Source organism: Erithacus rubecula (genome assembly GCF_903797595.1).
Source record: "Erithacus rubecula genome assembly, chromosome: 6".
Classification (NCBI taxonomy): Eukaryota; Metazoa; Chordata; class Aves; order Passeriformes; family Muscicapidae; genus Erithacus; species Erithacus rubecula.
In genome coordinates, this window is record NC_136688.1 from 26945884 (window position 1) to 26964318 (window position 18435).

Genomic DNA, 18435 nt, shown 5'->3' on the forward strand with positions numbered 1-18435 from the left:
GGGAAACTCAACAACCTATGTTAAAATAGAAATGTCAAACAACTGTACTTAGCAAATGATGTAAATTATTTTTGACTGTTTTTTGCTTTTTCCATACACATTACTCAATTCTAAAATGGAAAAAATTGATGAAGCTGAAAAAGAAGTTAAAGGCTTGTTCACAGTAAAAATATCAAATCACAGTACCACAGAAAAATAAAGCATGAGAGTAAAATGACTAGCATAAATATTTAACAGTGAAGTGTTCAACCACCCTTAAAGTGCTAAGAGTGCAGTTGAAAACCAGTCTACTGGGGAAGGCAGCAGAGAGGAGAATCCAAGATTGGTGAAATCACTCCCTATATGAACAGCAGATTCTTTGAAACACGTTTTTATATCCATCTAACTACAGACATGTAAAGTCAAGCTTTACATGGAAAAAAAAAGTTAGAAAAGCACATTTACAAAAATCAAAGCTCAACAATTTGAGATTGGTGTTGAAGGCTATTCTGTGGAACCTTTTGAGTATTACAAACGATCTTGACTGATGACAGAGGTATATCACCATTAATGCAGCAACATATAAACAAAGCTGCCCATATCTTAAGTAATAATTTAAAAATACATTCCCTAAAAGAAAATTTAAGAGAAAAGTAAAAAAATAGGAGTCAAGCATTGTACAAGAAAATAAGTCCCACATCATCATTTTCCATAAGCTGCAAATATGAATGAATTTTGTATGTGCACAAGAATAGAAAGTTAAAACCACGTGAATATTCACCAACTCAAAGAAAAGTGAAATTCAGTGGAATAAAAAAGAGAGACAGCTGTCCTGACAAGAAATGTAATCATATTGCCTATGTAGATTACTTGTTATTCTTAAACCAACCAGAGTTTTTAAATAAGAACTTTAGAAGCAGTCTAATATGATCTATTCTACTATAGAGATAAAAAGTAAAATATTTTAACATCATCATCAAGAATTGCATCTTTAAAGATAATAGACATTGAAATACACTCCATCTAAAGTGAATGCAATAATTTTTACAATTAATAGTATTGTCAAAGAGTCCCATTTTTTACTGCAATTGTTTTAAAACTTATTGGTCCTTACAAAAATCTCCCTCCAACATACTAAGTGCTTTCACACAGCTGTCCAGCACTTGAAGCCCTTGGGGGCTCTATTCAAGTCCTCAGTGTCTGGTATTTTATTATCCTTCACTCAATGTTTTCTGTTTAAGATTTCAGAGCATGCAAGACATAAAAGAAACATGCTCACAGCATTAAAAGACTTGCTTTCTACCAAATTCCTCTGCAAGTCATGAAAAGCCAATACTCTAAACAAAGGTAATTAAAATTCAAAACTCTTCTAATATCATGTGGAATGTTGTGAAACTGTTGTCATTAAATTTTGGATGGCTGAACTATGAGTGGGGAAGTTACTAATAAATTAGGTTATCTTTATAACCCTAATTATGTTTTCACAGTCCACAGATATGAACCCTGTAAATGCCAGAGATGTTCTGTCGTTCAAAATTTCTAACTAATTATCTTACTAGCACTCTAGCCTGCCTTCCTCCTGCAATAAGTAGCTTGGCCTTTTTTTCCAGGATGTTTATAGCTCACCAGTTTGTGGCAGACAAAGTGAATTCAGAAGCAGCACAGTGTTGGAGAAAGTTAGATTAATTTTTGAATCAGCGTATTACACAGCTTCCAAAACTGAGATAACTTGGCCATCTCCACACTAAACTGTTTGGTGACTTAAAAACAGTGATAAGTCTTTCCTTTTATAAAATAGAAAAACTTAGAGATATGGTGGTCAAACATATTAGAAGGATCCAAACAATTCATTAATTTTCTGTATTGATAGCCACACAGATGGTAAAACTTGTGTACTCTGCAACCACTCTAGCCTCCAATTCAGATAGAGAATTTTCTCAGGAGAATTTATTCTACATCTTGAAAACACATTTAAGAAGGGTGGCAAGAGGAATGTTTGAAACTGCATAAACATACACAGAAAACATACAGTTCTGTGACATTTGATCAAGCTTTTTCATTTGCTCTTCTTGCTTTGGAAAAATGCATGAAGTAGTGTGCAACTTTACACTTCTCTGCTAAGTGGAAATGTCTTTTATTCTCTTTTCCTTCAGTCTGCACTGGGCAGCATCTTTCTTGCTGCCCTTTCAACATCCTTTGCCCTCTCCTCTACTCACATTTGCTACTGGGTCGTTTATTCTTTACTTTAATACTTTCTCCTCCCCTAAACCTCATCTAACCCCATCTCTGTATTCATTCTCCAGGCTACAGTATGTATCTCTGTACCTGATTACTTTTCCTTCTGGTACACTTTCTTGTACCTCCACCTGATTTTTCCTTTAAATTCTGAATCTTCTTGCATCCAACTATTTTCTCTTTCCAGTGTGCAAAAAGAAGTGGCAGGATTAAAGTGCAAAAAGCTTAATATCCAATGTAAAGGGAGCTAATTAGTTGTTTTATTGGGAAAACAAGGGCTATGTCACAATTATAATTCAAGAACTTAAAGTCAAACCTGAATATCATAGAAGACAGCTTATTTCTCTACACCACACAAGCTAATTGGAAACAATATTTCTCAAGCTTGACATTTAATCTAAACAACAGTTGAAAAAGCTTTTAATTAGCAGACAATCAGGACAATTAGCAGCAGCCATAAATTAACTTATAAATCCATACAAAAAAAAAAATGACTTGATTGTAGCTGGTCATTAAAATAAACTATATATACTTCCAAAATAGTTAAATATTTAACATATAACCCAAAATATACTTCCTGTGAAAGAACCAAACCTAAAATACTTATTTTCCTGGCAGATATGCGAGTTTCCTTTGCAAAGGAAATCCAAGTAAATGCACTTGATTTTAACTGAAAGAGGTCTTTCATGCTTTCATCATATTTCTCTTTAGATATCATGTCCAACTGACATCCTGTGTAATCAGACAAGAAATAAAAACCCCAAACATTTCTCTTCTGAATGAAACTTGCATCAAGCATTTTCCTCTAATCCTAGCTCAGCATTTACAGTACTGGAAAACCCTGCTCAGTAGTTCTCTAGAGACAAAAGGGTAGGCAGCATTTTGGGAGCTCTGTAAGTCTAGCCACATACTTGAAAGGCACCAACTCTTGGACAGAATATGCAGCAATTTAAAGCATTAGGGCAAAGGGTATTTTTACTGGCTGCCAACAATTAAATGAAAGCTGACCAACAGCTCATTTGTTATAAAATCAGCTCAGGAAACTATTTACTTCTCAGTGGAGTCTTTCATTCTAAGCCAGTAACTAAAATGTGTCCTAAATGGCAACATTAGCAACTACTGCATGAGGAGGATGGAAGCAAAACAGATGCTCTTGGTTCTTTCCATGAGAACTGTCATTCCCAGACACAGCAACAGGGACAGAGAAAACAGACTGTTCCTCTGGAGTGACACACTCTCTTTTCTGAGTTGGACCTGGACAAGCTGACGGAAAAAAAATTTCTCTCTGTGATTTAACACTGATTATAAATAAGTCTTTAATAAACACATCTGCAACTTTCACAAATTGGTTCTTGTGCTGGCTTCATCCTCCCTCCCTCTTTTTTTATACACAAGTCGAACTTACAAATGTCTAGACTTGAAACATTTACTTAAGTCCTATCAAATATACCTTTTAAAATACACTATTATTTAATCACCTTTTAAGTACATCTTGTGCATTATAAGAGTAGCATTAATTTCCTATAAAAATAAACATTTCTATGTGAGTTAGTTGTGTAAGAGCTTCGTTAGTGTATTGAAGGAAGAGACTGCAAGGTTCATTTCTCTCCACTGAGTACAAAGGGAATCTGCACAATTAGTTCAGACAAAGTGAAGAAACTGAATTCAGCTTTGGGAAGTACAATTATACAGTTCTCTTCCCAATATCTTTTTCCAAGTATCATTTTTCTTACCTCCACTAAACTCCGCCAGTATTTTGACATTTGGAAGTCTGGACACCAGGCCAGAATACTATTTATTAATTCCATTACTCTGTAGAGGGACCAATTTCCTTTACATGCAAAAACTCATCCATGTGCATTCATTAAACTTATACAAGACTCATCCATAAATGTCACATGCAAATATTTTACACTAACTACATTAAAATATCTGAATTAATTTGGACCACATTTCTAATACTCGAAGCTTACTTATCCTTCTTCCATACACTGCTAAAACTTGAGACAGATCTCTCCTCTAAGTAACAGTACCTGTAAAAAATGAGCTATTGATTTCATATAATTAAAGATTCAGACAAGTCAGCATCAGCATTTCACCAAATTATCTTGAAGAAATTAGAAGTGCCTATATGAATTCAACAGCTTTCATCCTTTTTTTTTCAGGACACAAGATTAACTATGGTGTTTCTTCTTTTGTGTGACAATACCTATTTATCATAAAATCATGCTGACTGGCATCATTGATGATTTTTAACTGGCAGTTCTTTATTGGTATAATCCCAAATTACTGTCTTGGTTATTTTCAGTTGGAATGAAAACCAACTCAAGCTTACAATTCTCTGTAATAAGGCTTTTTATTCTTTGCAAGCTCTAGGATTACTATGTGTTCTCCAATTCCATGAAATTTTCCTGGTTTGAGATCTTTAAAAGGTATTGTTGTCAAACCAGAATTCATGTAAGAATACTTCCAAGACTATAAAATTATCCAAAGCCTACTGACTGGATGAGCTGATCCTACTAAAACTGTCCTTTGGCACTGTCTGTTCCATTCGTAACATCATCAAAATCCAACCTCCTCTTCTAGCAAAGAAATTTCTGCATCATTACTTGCTTCATGTTACATTAAAAAAATCAGTTAACAACTGACTTCCTACATTTTTTTCCCCATTATGCTGCTTCAAGTTTTACCACTATCCCACCCCATCAGCTAAGTATAAAGTTTACTCAGAGAATGATGATACTCTGGGTGGTCAACAAAATGTGTTTTGCATTTGTAGAAAATTGGGGTTTGGGATATCTAATGAGGCTTCTGAAGTACAGCTTTTCAGATAAAAATCTCTGATGGAAACAACACCCCTGGTTTGGACTCTGCTGGACTGAACCCAAGAAAAGTAAATTTAAAACACAGTTTTATTGGTTAAAAAAAAAAATTAAAAAATTAAAAAAAAAAAAATCACATCTTCTGCTCCCCATCCAACCCTACTTCATAACATACATTTTTTAATCTGGCTGCCCCTCACCAGTGCCCTTGGGACTGGATTATGTCAATTTTATCAATTGTTCATAATTACATCTACAAAAAAATGGAAACATAATGACTGGAACTATAGTAGCATGAGGGTGTGGTTTCCAGTAAGGAGAAGGCAAACTAATAAATTGTTTTTGCCTTAGGGTTAAAATCTCACTCACACCTCCTTCCTCTTCTGCTGTTCAGTTTCATCCCCTACCTGGCTGTATGGCTTTGGCACTTCTCTGACTGCAAGGAAAGATAATATCCCTCACCAGAAATGGGGAGAAACAACCAAACAGTAAACCCCAAATTTATCGTGACAGCAAGAATTCTGTCTGTTTGTTTAGTAAACTCAACTGGCTTATCAAGTTCTCTGAAAACAAGAGAACCAGTACAAGGAAGAGGGAGGAATCCTGTTTTCCCCCCGTAGTGCTGAAATGCTGTAAATCAGGTCAGCTGTAACATGAAACTTCAGTTGCTGATTGCAAAACTCACTAGACTGGTAAGGAATCAAATTGTTGCAGAGGGAGACAAAGAGGAAGATAATCGCAGACAGAGGTCATGAACCTCAGGCTCTACCCTCTTATCCTATATCACACATCTAGCTTACTTTGCCCAGGAAATCATTCTTTTTCCTAACTCCTATGTCTCCAAAGGATATGGATCAGGACTCTCAACAAACGTGGAGCAAAGGCTACCTCTCAGCCCCAGAAAGAATGCAGAAAGAGACCATGGAAAAAGTAACAAGAGTCACCTAAACAATGCACAGTGCAGGGAGGAAGAGGTAAGAGATGAATATAATTTGAAGGCAAGAGAAAAATGAGATTATAAGCAATAACATGCAGTTAAGAAGCTTGAGTTTGTTCTTTTAAGACCACCAATTTAATTCTAATCAGGCATTCCTGTTGCTTTTATGTGTGAGAAACAAGCTCTTTTGACCTGCATTCACTAAAGAGAAGAAACCCAATACTGATCACTGCAAGGTAAGGAACAAGCACGCTCCAAGTCAGGCATCAGACCAGCTCTATCCATCAGGAAATACAACAGAATCCTGCAGACAGAACTCTTTTAAAGGACTTTGGCCTGAAATCCTTTTTGATAATTTTCAGAATCATAAAGAATAGAGGGAGGTCTGCATCTCCCAGTGCCAGTATCAATTTGACAGGAGGAACAGAGAGAGGGAGTACCTAGGTAATGTTTGGGGTTTTCTCTTTTCTATAGGTCAAAAGGATTCCATCTGTTGCTTTGGGCTTTATTACCTCTCCCAATACATCCAATAGAAATTATAATCCTTGGTTTCAGGGCAGAACCATGTGATAACAGAACTGCCCTCTGGTTTTTCAGATGCACTGTTGGCATTGAAACACAGGTATTTGTGTGCGTATATAAAGCTTTATCTATACATATCTTCATTTATTTATTATTTACTTAGAAAAGTTTTGAAATTGATTATTTAGCTAATTAGTGCATCCCAAGATTATTATAAATGCTGTCTAAGATGCACATTCCATTAAATCCTCAGTACATCAACTCCTATCACAGTAGAAAGAAAGTTCTTGTATTTTAGGATTTTCTTATTTGAGTATTTCAAGTGTCAAACCCTGTCCACTCATATGGATACCCAAAGCTGCATTTCAAGACATTCATATTTTGTAGCCATTGTTATCACACCAATCAGCAAATAAAATTCTCAACATTCTTATACTCCAGCACTCTGAAAAACTATTAGATATAGCACATAACATCAGTAAAATACACCATAAAAGAAATCCTTAATTCTTGCAAATAGTATTAAGTATCAATAGAATTTTGCATGTCTGGAAAAAAAAAACAAAAAAAAGTCTTTCTTAAAACTCAAGGAGAAATGAAGTTCACCTACCTTTCTGGTAGAAGAATTTTCGATAATAATATGCACCAAGGTCTACATGTTCAACGATGTATCTTTTCACTCTGTCTAGATGTAAAATCAGATTCTCCTTGGGAACTTCCAGAACTGCAACTCCAGCATTTGTGCAATGAGAACTCAGAGTCGACTCAAATGAGGCACTTTCACACCCACTGAAGGAACCTGAATTAGATTTGGAAAGGCTGATCTTCCTTTCCCCTTCCCCACCAATCTCATTACGAAAATAAGGACAACTCATTACTAGTTCATTGCTTTTATCGTCCCCCTGATCCATATTGAGATTTCCTTTAGAATTCAGGTCTTCAGTGCTGCCCATTGGAGAATTGAAACTTGCAGAATGGGACAAGGGTCCAGAGACAAGTGATGCTACAGCAGCAGCAGATGCACCTGTCGTTGTGTTCCTCCTTTTAATAACATTATGCCTGTTGATTGCTGCTTCATTTAAATCAAATAAAATACTCTGTACATCATAATGAGCAAAACACTTCGGACAAGTCCAAGGCTTAATGCTATCTTCTGACCTGTTGTCTTCAAGATCTGAAGACTTCCCAAGTTCCCCTTCACCTTTGGCATTGCGCAATTTACGAAAAATAGATGAATCTCCCGTCTCTGATTTTGAGCGTCTCTTGAGTGGCTTCTCCCTTTCCTTAAAGAGTCTCAGGTTTTCCCTTTGAGTAATAGGCCCATCTATCACATCTAGAGAGAATCCTGAACCCTTGCTTCCACTGGCAATCAGAAGCTCACCAAGTTTAGTTGAGCCTGGGCTTCTCTGATCAGACTTTTCATCTTTATAGCCCTTCAATAAGTCAAAAAAGCTTTCCCCTGAAGTTCCCTGCTTATCTATGGAAGATGTGCTGCCATACTCTCTGTGCAGAGATGGTCCAGATTTAAATGTGGGTGAAATACATTCATCAAAACTATCCACATCAAGCTCACTTATGGTGATGTCGCTGTTGCTGCGCTGTCGTATTCTGCGAAGAGCTTTCCTTGGGGAACTGGGATAGCCATCAGGTGTAAGAAACCTGGAATCTAGATTCTCAGATTGTCTGGTCTTGTTTTTAAGTGTGCTCTGGATGCTCTTTAACATGACGGTATCACTAGCATTTAGGTTAACAGAGCTTCCCTGACTCCCAGGACTGCTTTTAGAAGACATGCTGTCAAGGCAACTTGATGTTTCAATATCTTGACTAGATCTGCTTGTCTCCTTGATGTTCTCCTTCCTTGGGGGCCAATCAGCAATCCTTGCCCTGACCCCCATTTTAGGGACTCCAGGGGTAGAGGTAACGTGATGGGAACTCTCATTGCGAGGAGGCCCAACTGGCGCCATGACTGCAGACCCTAAGCTGCCGTTCTGTGACCTAAAGCGCCTCATGTAGAAATCATCCGAGTGGACTTTGGAGGTGCCATCGGTTCCGACTGATACCCCCGTGGCAACAGCCCTTTCGGTCTGGGACCGCTTCAAGCTGGTCATGGTCTTTCAGTATGTTCAACCTTAGTAAGTTCCAAGAAAAAACACAGTCATTTCTGCTTTTTAAATGCACAGTTCTCTTCTGGAGAATAGTCTCCAAAATATACAATGGTTGCATGAGATCTTAATCATGGACATTTAAGGATACGGTTAAATGCACGATGTCTAGAAAATTCAGATACTCAGTAGACTTTGATAAGCAATAATTTCCTTTAACTTCTGCATTTTAAGAAGCGGACATGCTCCAATACATTCAAATAGTTTTAACATCACTCGTGCTCCAAAACGTCAGAGGTGTAATTTAATTGCTTATGCTTCTTTTAAGCCTAGAACAAAAAAAAAGGGAGAGAGAAAATCATTAATTCTTTCATACAGAACTCTTGATAACTGACACTAATTATTACAGATAATTAATATTTTTAAGAAACATGTTTTAAATCACATTGATCATCATTGCAAAAATACAGCACTCTGTTACATGGTGGTGAGGAATTTTCTAGATATTGTTGGGTTGCCTTCTGAAAAAATAATTCTGGGTTCTGATTCCAGCAAATACATTTTCCTTCTGAACTGATTAGTTGTACTTTTTAGTTGGGTTAATGAGCAGTGTTACAAAGCACGAGTAGGGAGCTTCTCTGCTAAAGACACATACAGCATTCATTTCCCAGAGAAATTCTGTAAGAGCCAGATCAGGACTCCAATTTTTATAACCACTTTAAACAATCTACAAGTCATGCATCCTTGGCTGCCATTAGGTATTAACACTACCTATTCAACTTTCCCATTAATGTAAATATCTGATATGTTAACACCAACAAAAAAAACAAAAAAGGTAATTAGCCAAAAGTGTACACAATTGTAAGAGAGGATGGCTGTCAAGAGCACACATTTTGTGATTTGAACAGCCTTATTTGCAGATTATCTGCATAGTCCAGAAAGCATAACCTCTGACCAGAGTTTACAATACATAAAAAGGTTAAAGATAAATAGCAAGACATACTTTTAAGTAACTTGATATGAAAAGTTTCATTTATTTCCCTGGCTAATAAAATTTTGCCTACCACAGCTCCTGTATTATTCCAGCTTCACAAAGTCACAGAAATGAAACGCTTTCCCATACCTCATCAGTACAGAAGTGATTACAAAGCCTTTAGTACACTGCCCTTTGAGGAGCTAAAAAAACCATAATCCACAAATACATCCTTGCTGGTAGAAGACAAAAGCATGGGATTGTCAAGATAAAATCTTGCATTGCTGTGTACATCCTTTAACAAAGAAGTTAATAATTTTCAAAGGCTGAACCAATCACACAAAATGTGTCCTTTAAATATTTGCCAAATGTGTGCAGAGATGCTGCTGAACCAGCACTGGATTGACAATACAGCATTGTCTAAAAATCAAGGCTTTCTGATGCTTCCAGGGAAAACAGCACTTACAGCAGTACTTTGCACCACAGTAATTAAATACCAAGCCAGGGCACTTTCTGCCTCCAAAGGTAGCATGTTTAAATTTCACTTGCCATATAAAGCACCACTTTAAAATAGCTGCTCTTAATATAAAGCTCAACATATAAGGAATACTTAAAATACAAGCTGACAACATCACACACACAGTGCGAGTCACCCGGGTACTACTGTATTTGCACAGCCATTTACATCAATGCAGCTCTTCTCATACTGCTGCTACAATCTGAGAATCATGGCATGGTTTGACTTAGAAGAGACCTTAAAGATCACTCAGTTCCAACATCTCTGCCACAGGCAGGGCAGCCACCCACTAGATCAGGTCTTGAACACCTCCAGGGATGGGCCATCCACATCTTGCCTGGGTAGCCTGTTCCAGCATCTCACCACCCTCACAGGAAAGAGCTTTTTATCATTTAATCTAAATCTTTAATTTTTTTAGTTTAAAACTGTTCTCCCTTGTGCTATCACCATTTGCTCAGGTAAAATGTCTCCATCTTTTTCAAAGCACTCTTTAAGTACTGGAATGCTGCAATAAGGTTTCCTCACAGCCTTCTCCAGGCTGAGCAATCCCAGCTCTCTCAATCTTAGAAGAGTTGCTCAAGCCCTCTTATCTTCATGGCCTTTCTCTGGACCTTCTCTAACAGTTCCATGTGTTTCTTGTCCTGAAGAATCCAGACCCAGATGCACTACTCCAATTAGGGTCTAACAAGGACAGAATACAGGGGAGGCCAACCTCCCTGGCCCTGCTGTGTTTGATGCAGACCAGGATACAGTTGGATTTCTGGGTTGCACTTGCAACATTCTTGACTTCTGTCTAGCTTTTTGTCCACCAGCACTCCTAAGTCCTTCTCCACAGGGCTGCTCTCAAAAAGTTCATGTCCCAGTCTGTACCCATGTCTAGGGTTGTCCTGACCCAAGCGGACCTGTTGAATCTCATTAGGTTCTCACAGACCTGTTCCTTCAGCTTGTCACTGTCCTCCTAGATGGCAATCCCTTCCTTTTGTTGTGTCAGCTGCAGCACTCAGCTTTGTGCTGCCAATAATACCGTTGAAATAACAGTGTTTTTTTCTAGTTAAATAATTAAAATAACTTTAGAAAGGCAGTCTACCCATGCTGCTGTTGCAAAACTACTAAATATTCAGCTATAATGTTTTACAATTTTCAAACACTTTCCAGCCTAAGAACTAATCAGGCTGATGAAACAACTCTGTGCACCATGAGATCAAGAAAGGGAAAATGCAAACACCCTGTACCATGATATAACCTAATCTTCTGCCCATACTTTTCAACAGTGTCTATCATAGAGTGTTTGAGAACTATTAATCTCTGTGAAATGGCAACACTTCATAGCACGTCCTAAATATCTATACAGGCTTGCTTTTACAGGCAGGACAGAAGGAAAAAAGAATGAAAACTGGTAAGGATTTAGGGCAGGAGAATGCCAGGCTAAAAGGGATCACAAAGGAAAAGTCAACCTAAGAAATGAACATAAAACATGTAGAAGTACAAGTATCCACTACCACAAGCTCCTCTTCACAGTATGCAGTGAAAGCCAAGATTAGTTGCCAAGGCTCTGTTCCCCTTCTACTATCAGTATCTCTGAAAGCAAAGTATACACCTCCTCCCCTCAAATGCTGTTCTACCAAAACAGATAACCTAGTACTACAGGTTTCTCATTAACTTAAGGGCATAAGTTCACACAGCAACTCTAAAAATTCCCAAGCTTGATGTTGACCACAGAAACATCCAAACACCACCAGTTCTCCCTACCTGCCCAAATCGTATTTTTTTCCTTAAAAAATTTTCAGGACAATAACCTGAAGAGTAAGGATATAGATACAAAAACATCACTATAATCATGTGAAAAAATATAACTAAGTGGTCTACATAACTTATTCTTGACCTGTTGTCTACATGGTTTTGTCATGAGTTACATGACGACACAGTGTATTTTCCAAAGGAAATCCTCTGTTCCTGTCTCAGCTTTACATTTGTCTCACTCTGGGGACCAGCTGTTTCATGTTCTGCAGGTTTTTGCAGCTGTCCTCCTTCATCTGCTGTAGCAGCTGGAATACAGGCCATAAATTATCATGGTAATAGTTAATATCATACTCTGAAGAAATGAACTCCACCCTTAACTGTGTCTATGTGAATTAAATCACTATTAAGTCAAATTTTTTGGAGACTGCAACCACCTGTCCATGTTTAATTCTCTAGACCTTCCTAGCCTGGTGTCTAATTTGAAACCTAACAGTCTGGTGTAAAAGGTTTGATTAGCTTCAATCAAAATAAAGTGAAAACATTGCGTTTGATAAGATTAAAAATTCCTAAAGCGCCAGCTTTAATAAAAGTGAACAATAACAGCAATCTGTACTTAAACCTTTTCTCGTGCATTATTTGCAAAACATGACAGCATCAGAAACACAGCAGATCCCACTTGATTTAAATGACCATCAGTTACCAGTAACAGGTGCTATTTTGAAATGGAAAACCTGACAGAACTTAAATATTAAGCAACAAAATCACCAACACAGAACACAAAATCTATTAAAATTAGTTAAAATTACAAGATAGGCAGTATGGTACCTACTTCTAAAGCCAAGAGCAGCACTTGTGAAGAGTAACAATTCCTACTCTTTTTTTCCTACTCTTCTTTTTTACTATGAAAAAAAAATACAACTTAAGGTAGAGCTATGAATATCTGTGTGAACAGAATATGGCGAGGACAAACTCACATAACCACAAAAATGTACACTTTTCCAATTCATCACAACTTACTGAGGAGGCCAACAAAGTAATCAGATGAACAGCTACATATAAAAAGCTGTAAATGAAAACCACATGCAAAAACTACTTAAAGGGTACATGAAAATTTAGTACTGATTATATCAATTAAAAACTTGAATAGAGAGTTAAAAGAATAATCAGAAAACCAATTATCTGCTTATCAGATTGCATACAATAATTAGTAAAGCAGTTCAAGTATATGTTTAAACTGGGTCTCAGATCCTTAGGACAAATTTTATTGTTAGGTTTTTACCAGTATCAGATAACTAGCTATGTAATCTCAATTCAATATGAGCACAAACCTATCTTCATTCTTTTGCTTTCTATTTGTACCTTTTTAAACCTTTGCTGTCTCCCCCTAAGCCAAAGTTTTAGGGTAGGACAAAGAACTGCTCTTATAAAACTTAAAGGACCCTGTAGATGAACTGCAAGATGGTTTTGCAGACTCCATCATTCTTAAAAGGCAGGAAAGTCAAGGATCTTGATTTCTTATTTGTCATGCCTGAAGTCAGACACACAAAAATGAAGATTCTACCAGTCAAGACTGCATCTAGAACCTTTGGAATGCAAGCAGCAAATACAAGTAGCTGATCAAGAAGAAATATCTCACTCAAATCAGTTCAGGATAATAAAAAACCCTCAACTACTGCACAGTAATCAGTGTCTTGCATCTAGCTTGACAAAGAAGATAATTCAGCAACTGCTTGTTAAGGTGAATGGAGAAAAGGAGCTCATGCCTGACACATCAATTTGAGACCTTCTATTACAGTTTTTCCTAGCTTTATGTGGAATCATGCTCTTTCCCCCTGCAAAGCAGACACTTTACCCACAACTGAGTCTTACTAGACAAGATTCAGCAATTGCTCTTATCTGCTGAGATGATGATGAGACTCCAGATTCTGGAATCATGGGTGCTAATGATCCTAATAGTCTGATGTTGACAGAGATAGGGGAACCAAATTATTCATGGTTCATAACGTTCCAAAGGAAAGACTTCATACTTCACCATCAGCCCTCATTAAAAAGTGGCATTTTAAAATGAAAATTTGGAAATGAGTGAATCAGCTTCAATTTTTAGGAAAGTCTTACTTTTGCCAAGCCTCCATACCCCATACCTGTTTCACACCAAACAGTAAAACATAGTAGAGAATGGTAAACAGAATATATTGCCAGGGATACTTTAAAAATCACCAAAACTGTAGGATAAGGAGACCAGAATAACATTTTATAGCAAGCAGCTGTTAAAAACTTAAATTAGATGTTCTGTGTTCCACAGGGCTTACTAAAATACAGTCAATTTAGGAAATGCAGTGCAACAACACACACAATACTGGCAGCAGCCCTTGCTAACTTTTAGTAGGAAAAGAAATGGCATCAGCATTAGCCCCTGAAAACTAGAAGTTCCTCCAAAACTAGAAAAATAATTGAGAACAACGAAAAATATTTTATATATGGAAGCTTATCTATTTCTGTCACAAATTCTTACCTGAATTATAACAGATCAAGCCCCCTGAGGGAATATTAATTTATCAGCCAATTAAGTTATTATATGTACAAAATAATGTCTACTTGCATAACATTAATTCCTCAGAGGAGAAAAATTCAATTTAGCCTTTTGAAATACTTTATCTAGTTACCTATTATTAACTTTATCCTTTTCTTCTCAGAATTACTTTCATCACTGTAATTGCAGGAAAGCTAAAAGGTTCATCTTTCTGAGGAAGTTTTTACCAACTGCAAATCCATTTGAAGAATACGGTTTGGTATTTTACTAACTCACCAGTTTTATTGTATTCCAAGCTTAGCAGAATTGCTGGCTTTGTATTACCTGAGTTTGTGATAACTGTGAGCTCTGCATAGACAGACAGATTCCCTCAACCTCTCTTTCTTTTCCCCCCACTACACCAATTTACGTGTCTATCAAATTTGTCAGTGATTCACATGTCAGCAAGTCTGTGCTTCTACTTTTTTCTCTGAATGTTTCCTTGCACCCTAATCATGAGCAGAAAACCTTTGCTCTGAGGGCACCGGGTGCTATCTGTTGCCATACACACAATGATCACCTGCACTGATCTGCTAGGATTTAGCACTGCTTTATTCTTAGCTTCATTCTCTGCTGAAGCAGCTGATGCAAACACACATGAACCTCAGCAAGGTTGATTTGAGGGTGTAACAATAATTACTGTGAGTCACTGCTACCAGCTCCTGCACTCTTAGAGTGTGCCTCTCTAGAGACAAAGCCACTCTGGCTCTGCTTTCACAGTGGAACACCCGGAGGAGAACAGTCACTAGAAAAGGGGGCTGAGCTGAGCACATCCACTGTGGCACTGGGCACAATTCACTGCCCCAGGATTGCAGCCCTGGTAACCATGGCTGTAAACCATCAGCTGGCTCAGAGCACAGCGAACCAGCTGGCCTCCCTGTGCAGAAGACCATGAAGTCACACTCAATAATCATAATCTCCTGCAGTCAGTGGCAAATGCTCGTGACATAACAGGATTGTAAATGGAGCATAATAAAAGCTATCAAACTGAGACAGATATAGCAACACAGGGGACAGTAATCTCCCACCTGTGCACTTCAGCACATTTTGCTCCATGATGATTTCCTATTCATTATTCGCCGAGCAAACACAACAACATCTCAAAGCCAGAACTGCATCCTCTGTCTTCACATCCATTTCATACACACTAATCAAGACATGCATATCACAGTTCTCAAGTGTGCAAGTAACTGTTGCTGAAAACTCCTTTATAAAACTCCTTTTAACTGAGACAGGAAGAGTGAAGAAAGGACTGCACATGGCATTCTTACTTCAACACTCATGTTCCATTTTGGTACCAATGTCACTCATCTACTTAATTAAGTGTAGAATCCCTTTCCTGGAAGCTAATTTACAGGATCTAAAAGAGAGATGATGACAAGTTTTACTATATGCTATACTGTATTCTATTCCTGGAACAAAACTGTTAATAACAACTTATTTTTAAAAGGAGTGCATGTGCTCTAGGAAATGAGTCTACATCAGTGGCAACACAAGAGCAAGTTATTCCAGCTCACAGACACGGTCTCTCAAAAATGCAAATTTTTACCAACTATAAAACAGTTTCATTTATACCCCTCTCTTTTCTTATTTTCAAGAGATGGTTCTTCTCTCTTTATTTATCAGTATGTAGCTGTTGCTATATTGCATCCCTGAGTAATGGTTCCAGAAACAGACTGCTCTTCCTGGTGGACTCTTATAAAAAGCTGCTTTACTGACAAGTGTACAAGTTAATCAATGGCTAATATCTGATACTGTGACAGTCTGACCTATGAAGAGTCACAACTCAAAAAAACAAAATAAAAAATTTTTAAATAATTTAAAAAACAAAACAAAACAAAACAAAAAAAAAAAAAAAAAAAAAAAAAAAAAAACCCAAGAAAAAAAAGACTAAGAGACAAAATGGGCTGGTATACCCTGGCCTAGGTACAGGTCAGTGTAAGAGCTACAAATTCCAGTAAGTACCAAGAATTCACAGAATGACTAGGTTGGAAGAGACCTTCAAGATCATCGAGTCCATGTTTACAAAATGAAAATGAAGTTTAAGCTACTACTGAAATATAACATTTAAAAGTACATACCAAAGAAAGGGTTTTCTCCCTACAAATCACCTATTAAAAATGTCGTTTGAACTACCTAAATAGTATTCTTTTATGACAAAGACTTTAACACCAAGTTAAAATATTTTCTCCTAAAACACGTTTTGCTTTTGTGTGTATATACCAGGTATGTTTTTGTATATATACATCTACATATATTTACATACAAGATGTGTTACCTTTCCAAGGCTTCTCTAGACAGAAGTACTTAAATATAACATAAGTGTACATGGTAATTAACCCTCATATAATTTAAAGACTTCCCACATTTACTAGTGTTTAGAACTAGTAAATGTGCTTAATGAACTGCATTCACTATCAAATTAAAGCTAAACCTATCAAGTGTTCATTATATGTTTCTACAGGAAATTTTGACTCAAGTAACCTGGAATATGCCCTGCAGCATGAACCTTTTAGGTATTCAGATTATTCAAACTTTAGCCAAGTAAAGACAATACAAAATAATTAAACTGAAAATTACAGTCCAGACTATAAAGTCATGCAAGGGCTACAGAGAACAACAAAGATTCTTTTAACAGTTCACATGTTTGATAAAGAAAGCATGCAATTCTCAAACAATCCTGCAAGAACTACAGCAGTTTCCATTTCAAGTGACTGCCACATGCTGTCAAATGTGCAACACCAAGAAAAGAAGTCAATTAAAAACCTTAGAGGAAGATAGTAATTTGTAGCAAAAACTTGAAGTATTTTTTTTTAAATTCTATGATTGTGAACAACTGCAACATTCACTTTGAAATGCACTTGGTTGAACTCTCCACAGCCTTCCACTAAAAATCCTTTTGGGAACAAAAATTAACAACTCAGTAAAAACTCAATAATATTATTTTCATCGATAAGCCAATTTATCTTTTCTAAATTGCAAGTTTTGCATTAGCTCTAGAAAGCATAGCAGTGTATCAGTGCAAAGAACTTGATCTAAAAGTGCAGATAAACAAAAAGTAAAAATAAATAAACTCCCCCTAATAAAAGTAGGTTAAAATAGAAAAAAAGTTAACTGTTTATTTAGATACTGATCTTAGCAGACCAAACAAAAAATCACTAAGCAACAGGTTTTATAAGAAAGCAAGAACAATTCTCAGCAACTCTTCCCTTTTGCATGTTTTCCATTCTTTCATTTTTTTCTTAGACCATCAGCTTCACACTTTGCCATCAATCATTTAACTTGCAAACATGCAAACCCATTTACAAACCAAACTTTGGTGTCCTTTCAGTGGAACACTGAAACTGGCTTCAAAATCAGTAATGTATTAATTTGGAAAGGATGCCCAAATGACTGCCACTAGCAACCATCTAGACCACTGTAAGAGTGATACTGATGCATTACTGAATGCTGCATTTCTCCTATATGCTCCAACCCAAAGTGGGGGACTGAGTACTGGGTGCAGTCTTCTTTTTGGAACCACATTTTGTGTTTTCTGAAGCCTATTTATCCATACAAGCAAACAAAAATGACAACCAGATGAAATAACATTTTTTTTCAGACAATTAAACTGTTCACATAGAAGGCATGGCAACAGATTCAGTAAATTACATATTTTTAGAGCAGTGCTTATGACAACCCTTCCCAGTGCTCCACTCTAACAGATCCTCCTAAACTACAAAGGCTGTGGTCTTTGTCCAAGGAAGACTTTTATTTACTAATTTGGTTTCATTCAGAGTCAAAGACGGGGTCATCCCACAGACCAAAAAGGAAAACCATCTTAAATTACCATCTGACACACATGCTGTGTAAATCTAGCCTCATGAGGAACTATAAATCCACCAGAATTAAAAAAAAAAAACCAAAACCAAAACCAAAAAACAAACCAACTTTCAGGCTTCTCTAGCTCTTATATAACATTAGCAGGCATGACATCAGAGATCCCTGGGGATAATTCACTTTCCTGTTTTTGACAAAACATATATAAAAACCTTTTTGT

General features: G+C 36.9%; 1 protein-coding gene across 8 annotated transcripts in view; it reads right to left on the reverse strand.

Annotated features, from left to right (window-relative positions):
- SIPA1L1 (signal induced proliferation associated 1 like 1) overlaps positions 1–18435 on the reverse strand; it is a 198056-nt gene that overhangs the window by 62027 nt on the left and 117594 nt on the right. For all 8 annotated transcript variants that reach the window (XM_079309827.1, XM_079309822.1, XM_079309824.1 and 5 more), the window contains one exon: positions 7106–8926. In XM_079309827.1, the coding sequence (XP_079165953.1) occupies positions 7106–8603 (1498 nt within the window). In that variant the 5' untranslated portion in view covers positions 8604–8926. The remainder of the gene's footprint in view (positions 1–7105; positions 8927–18435) is intronic.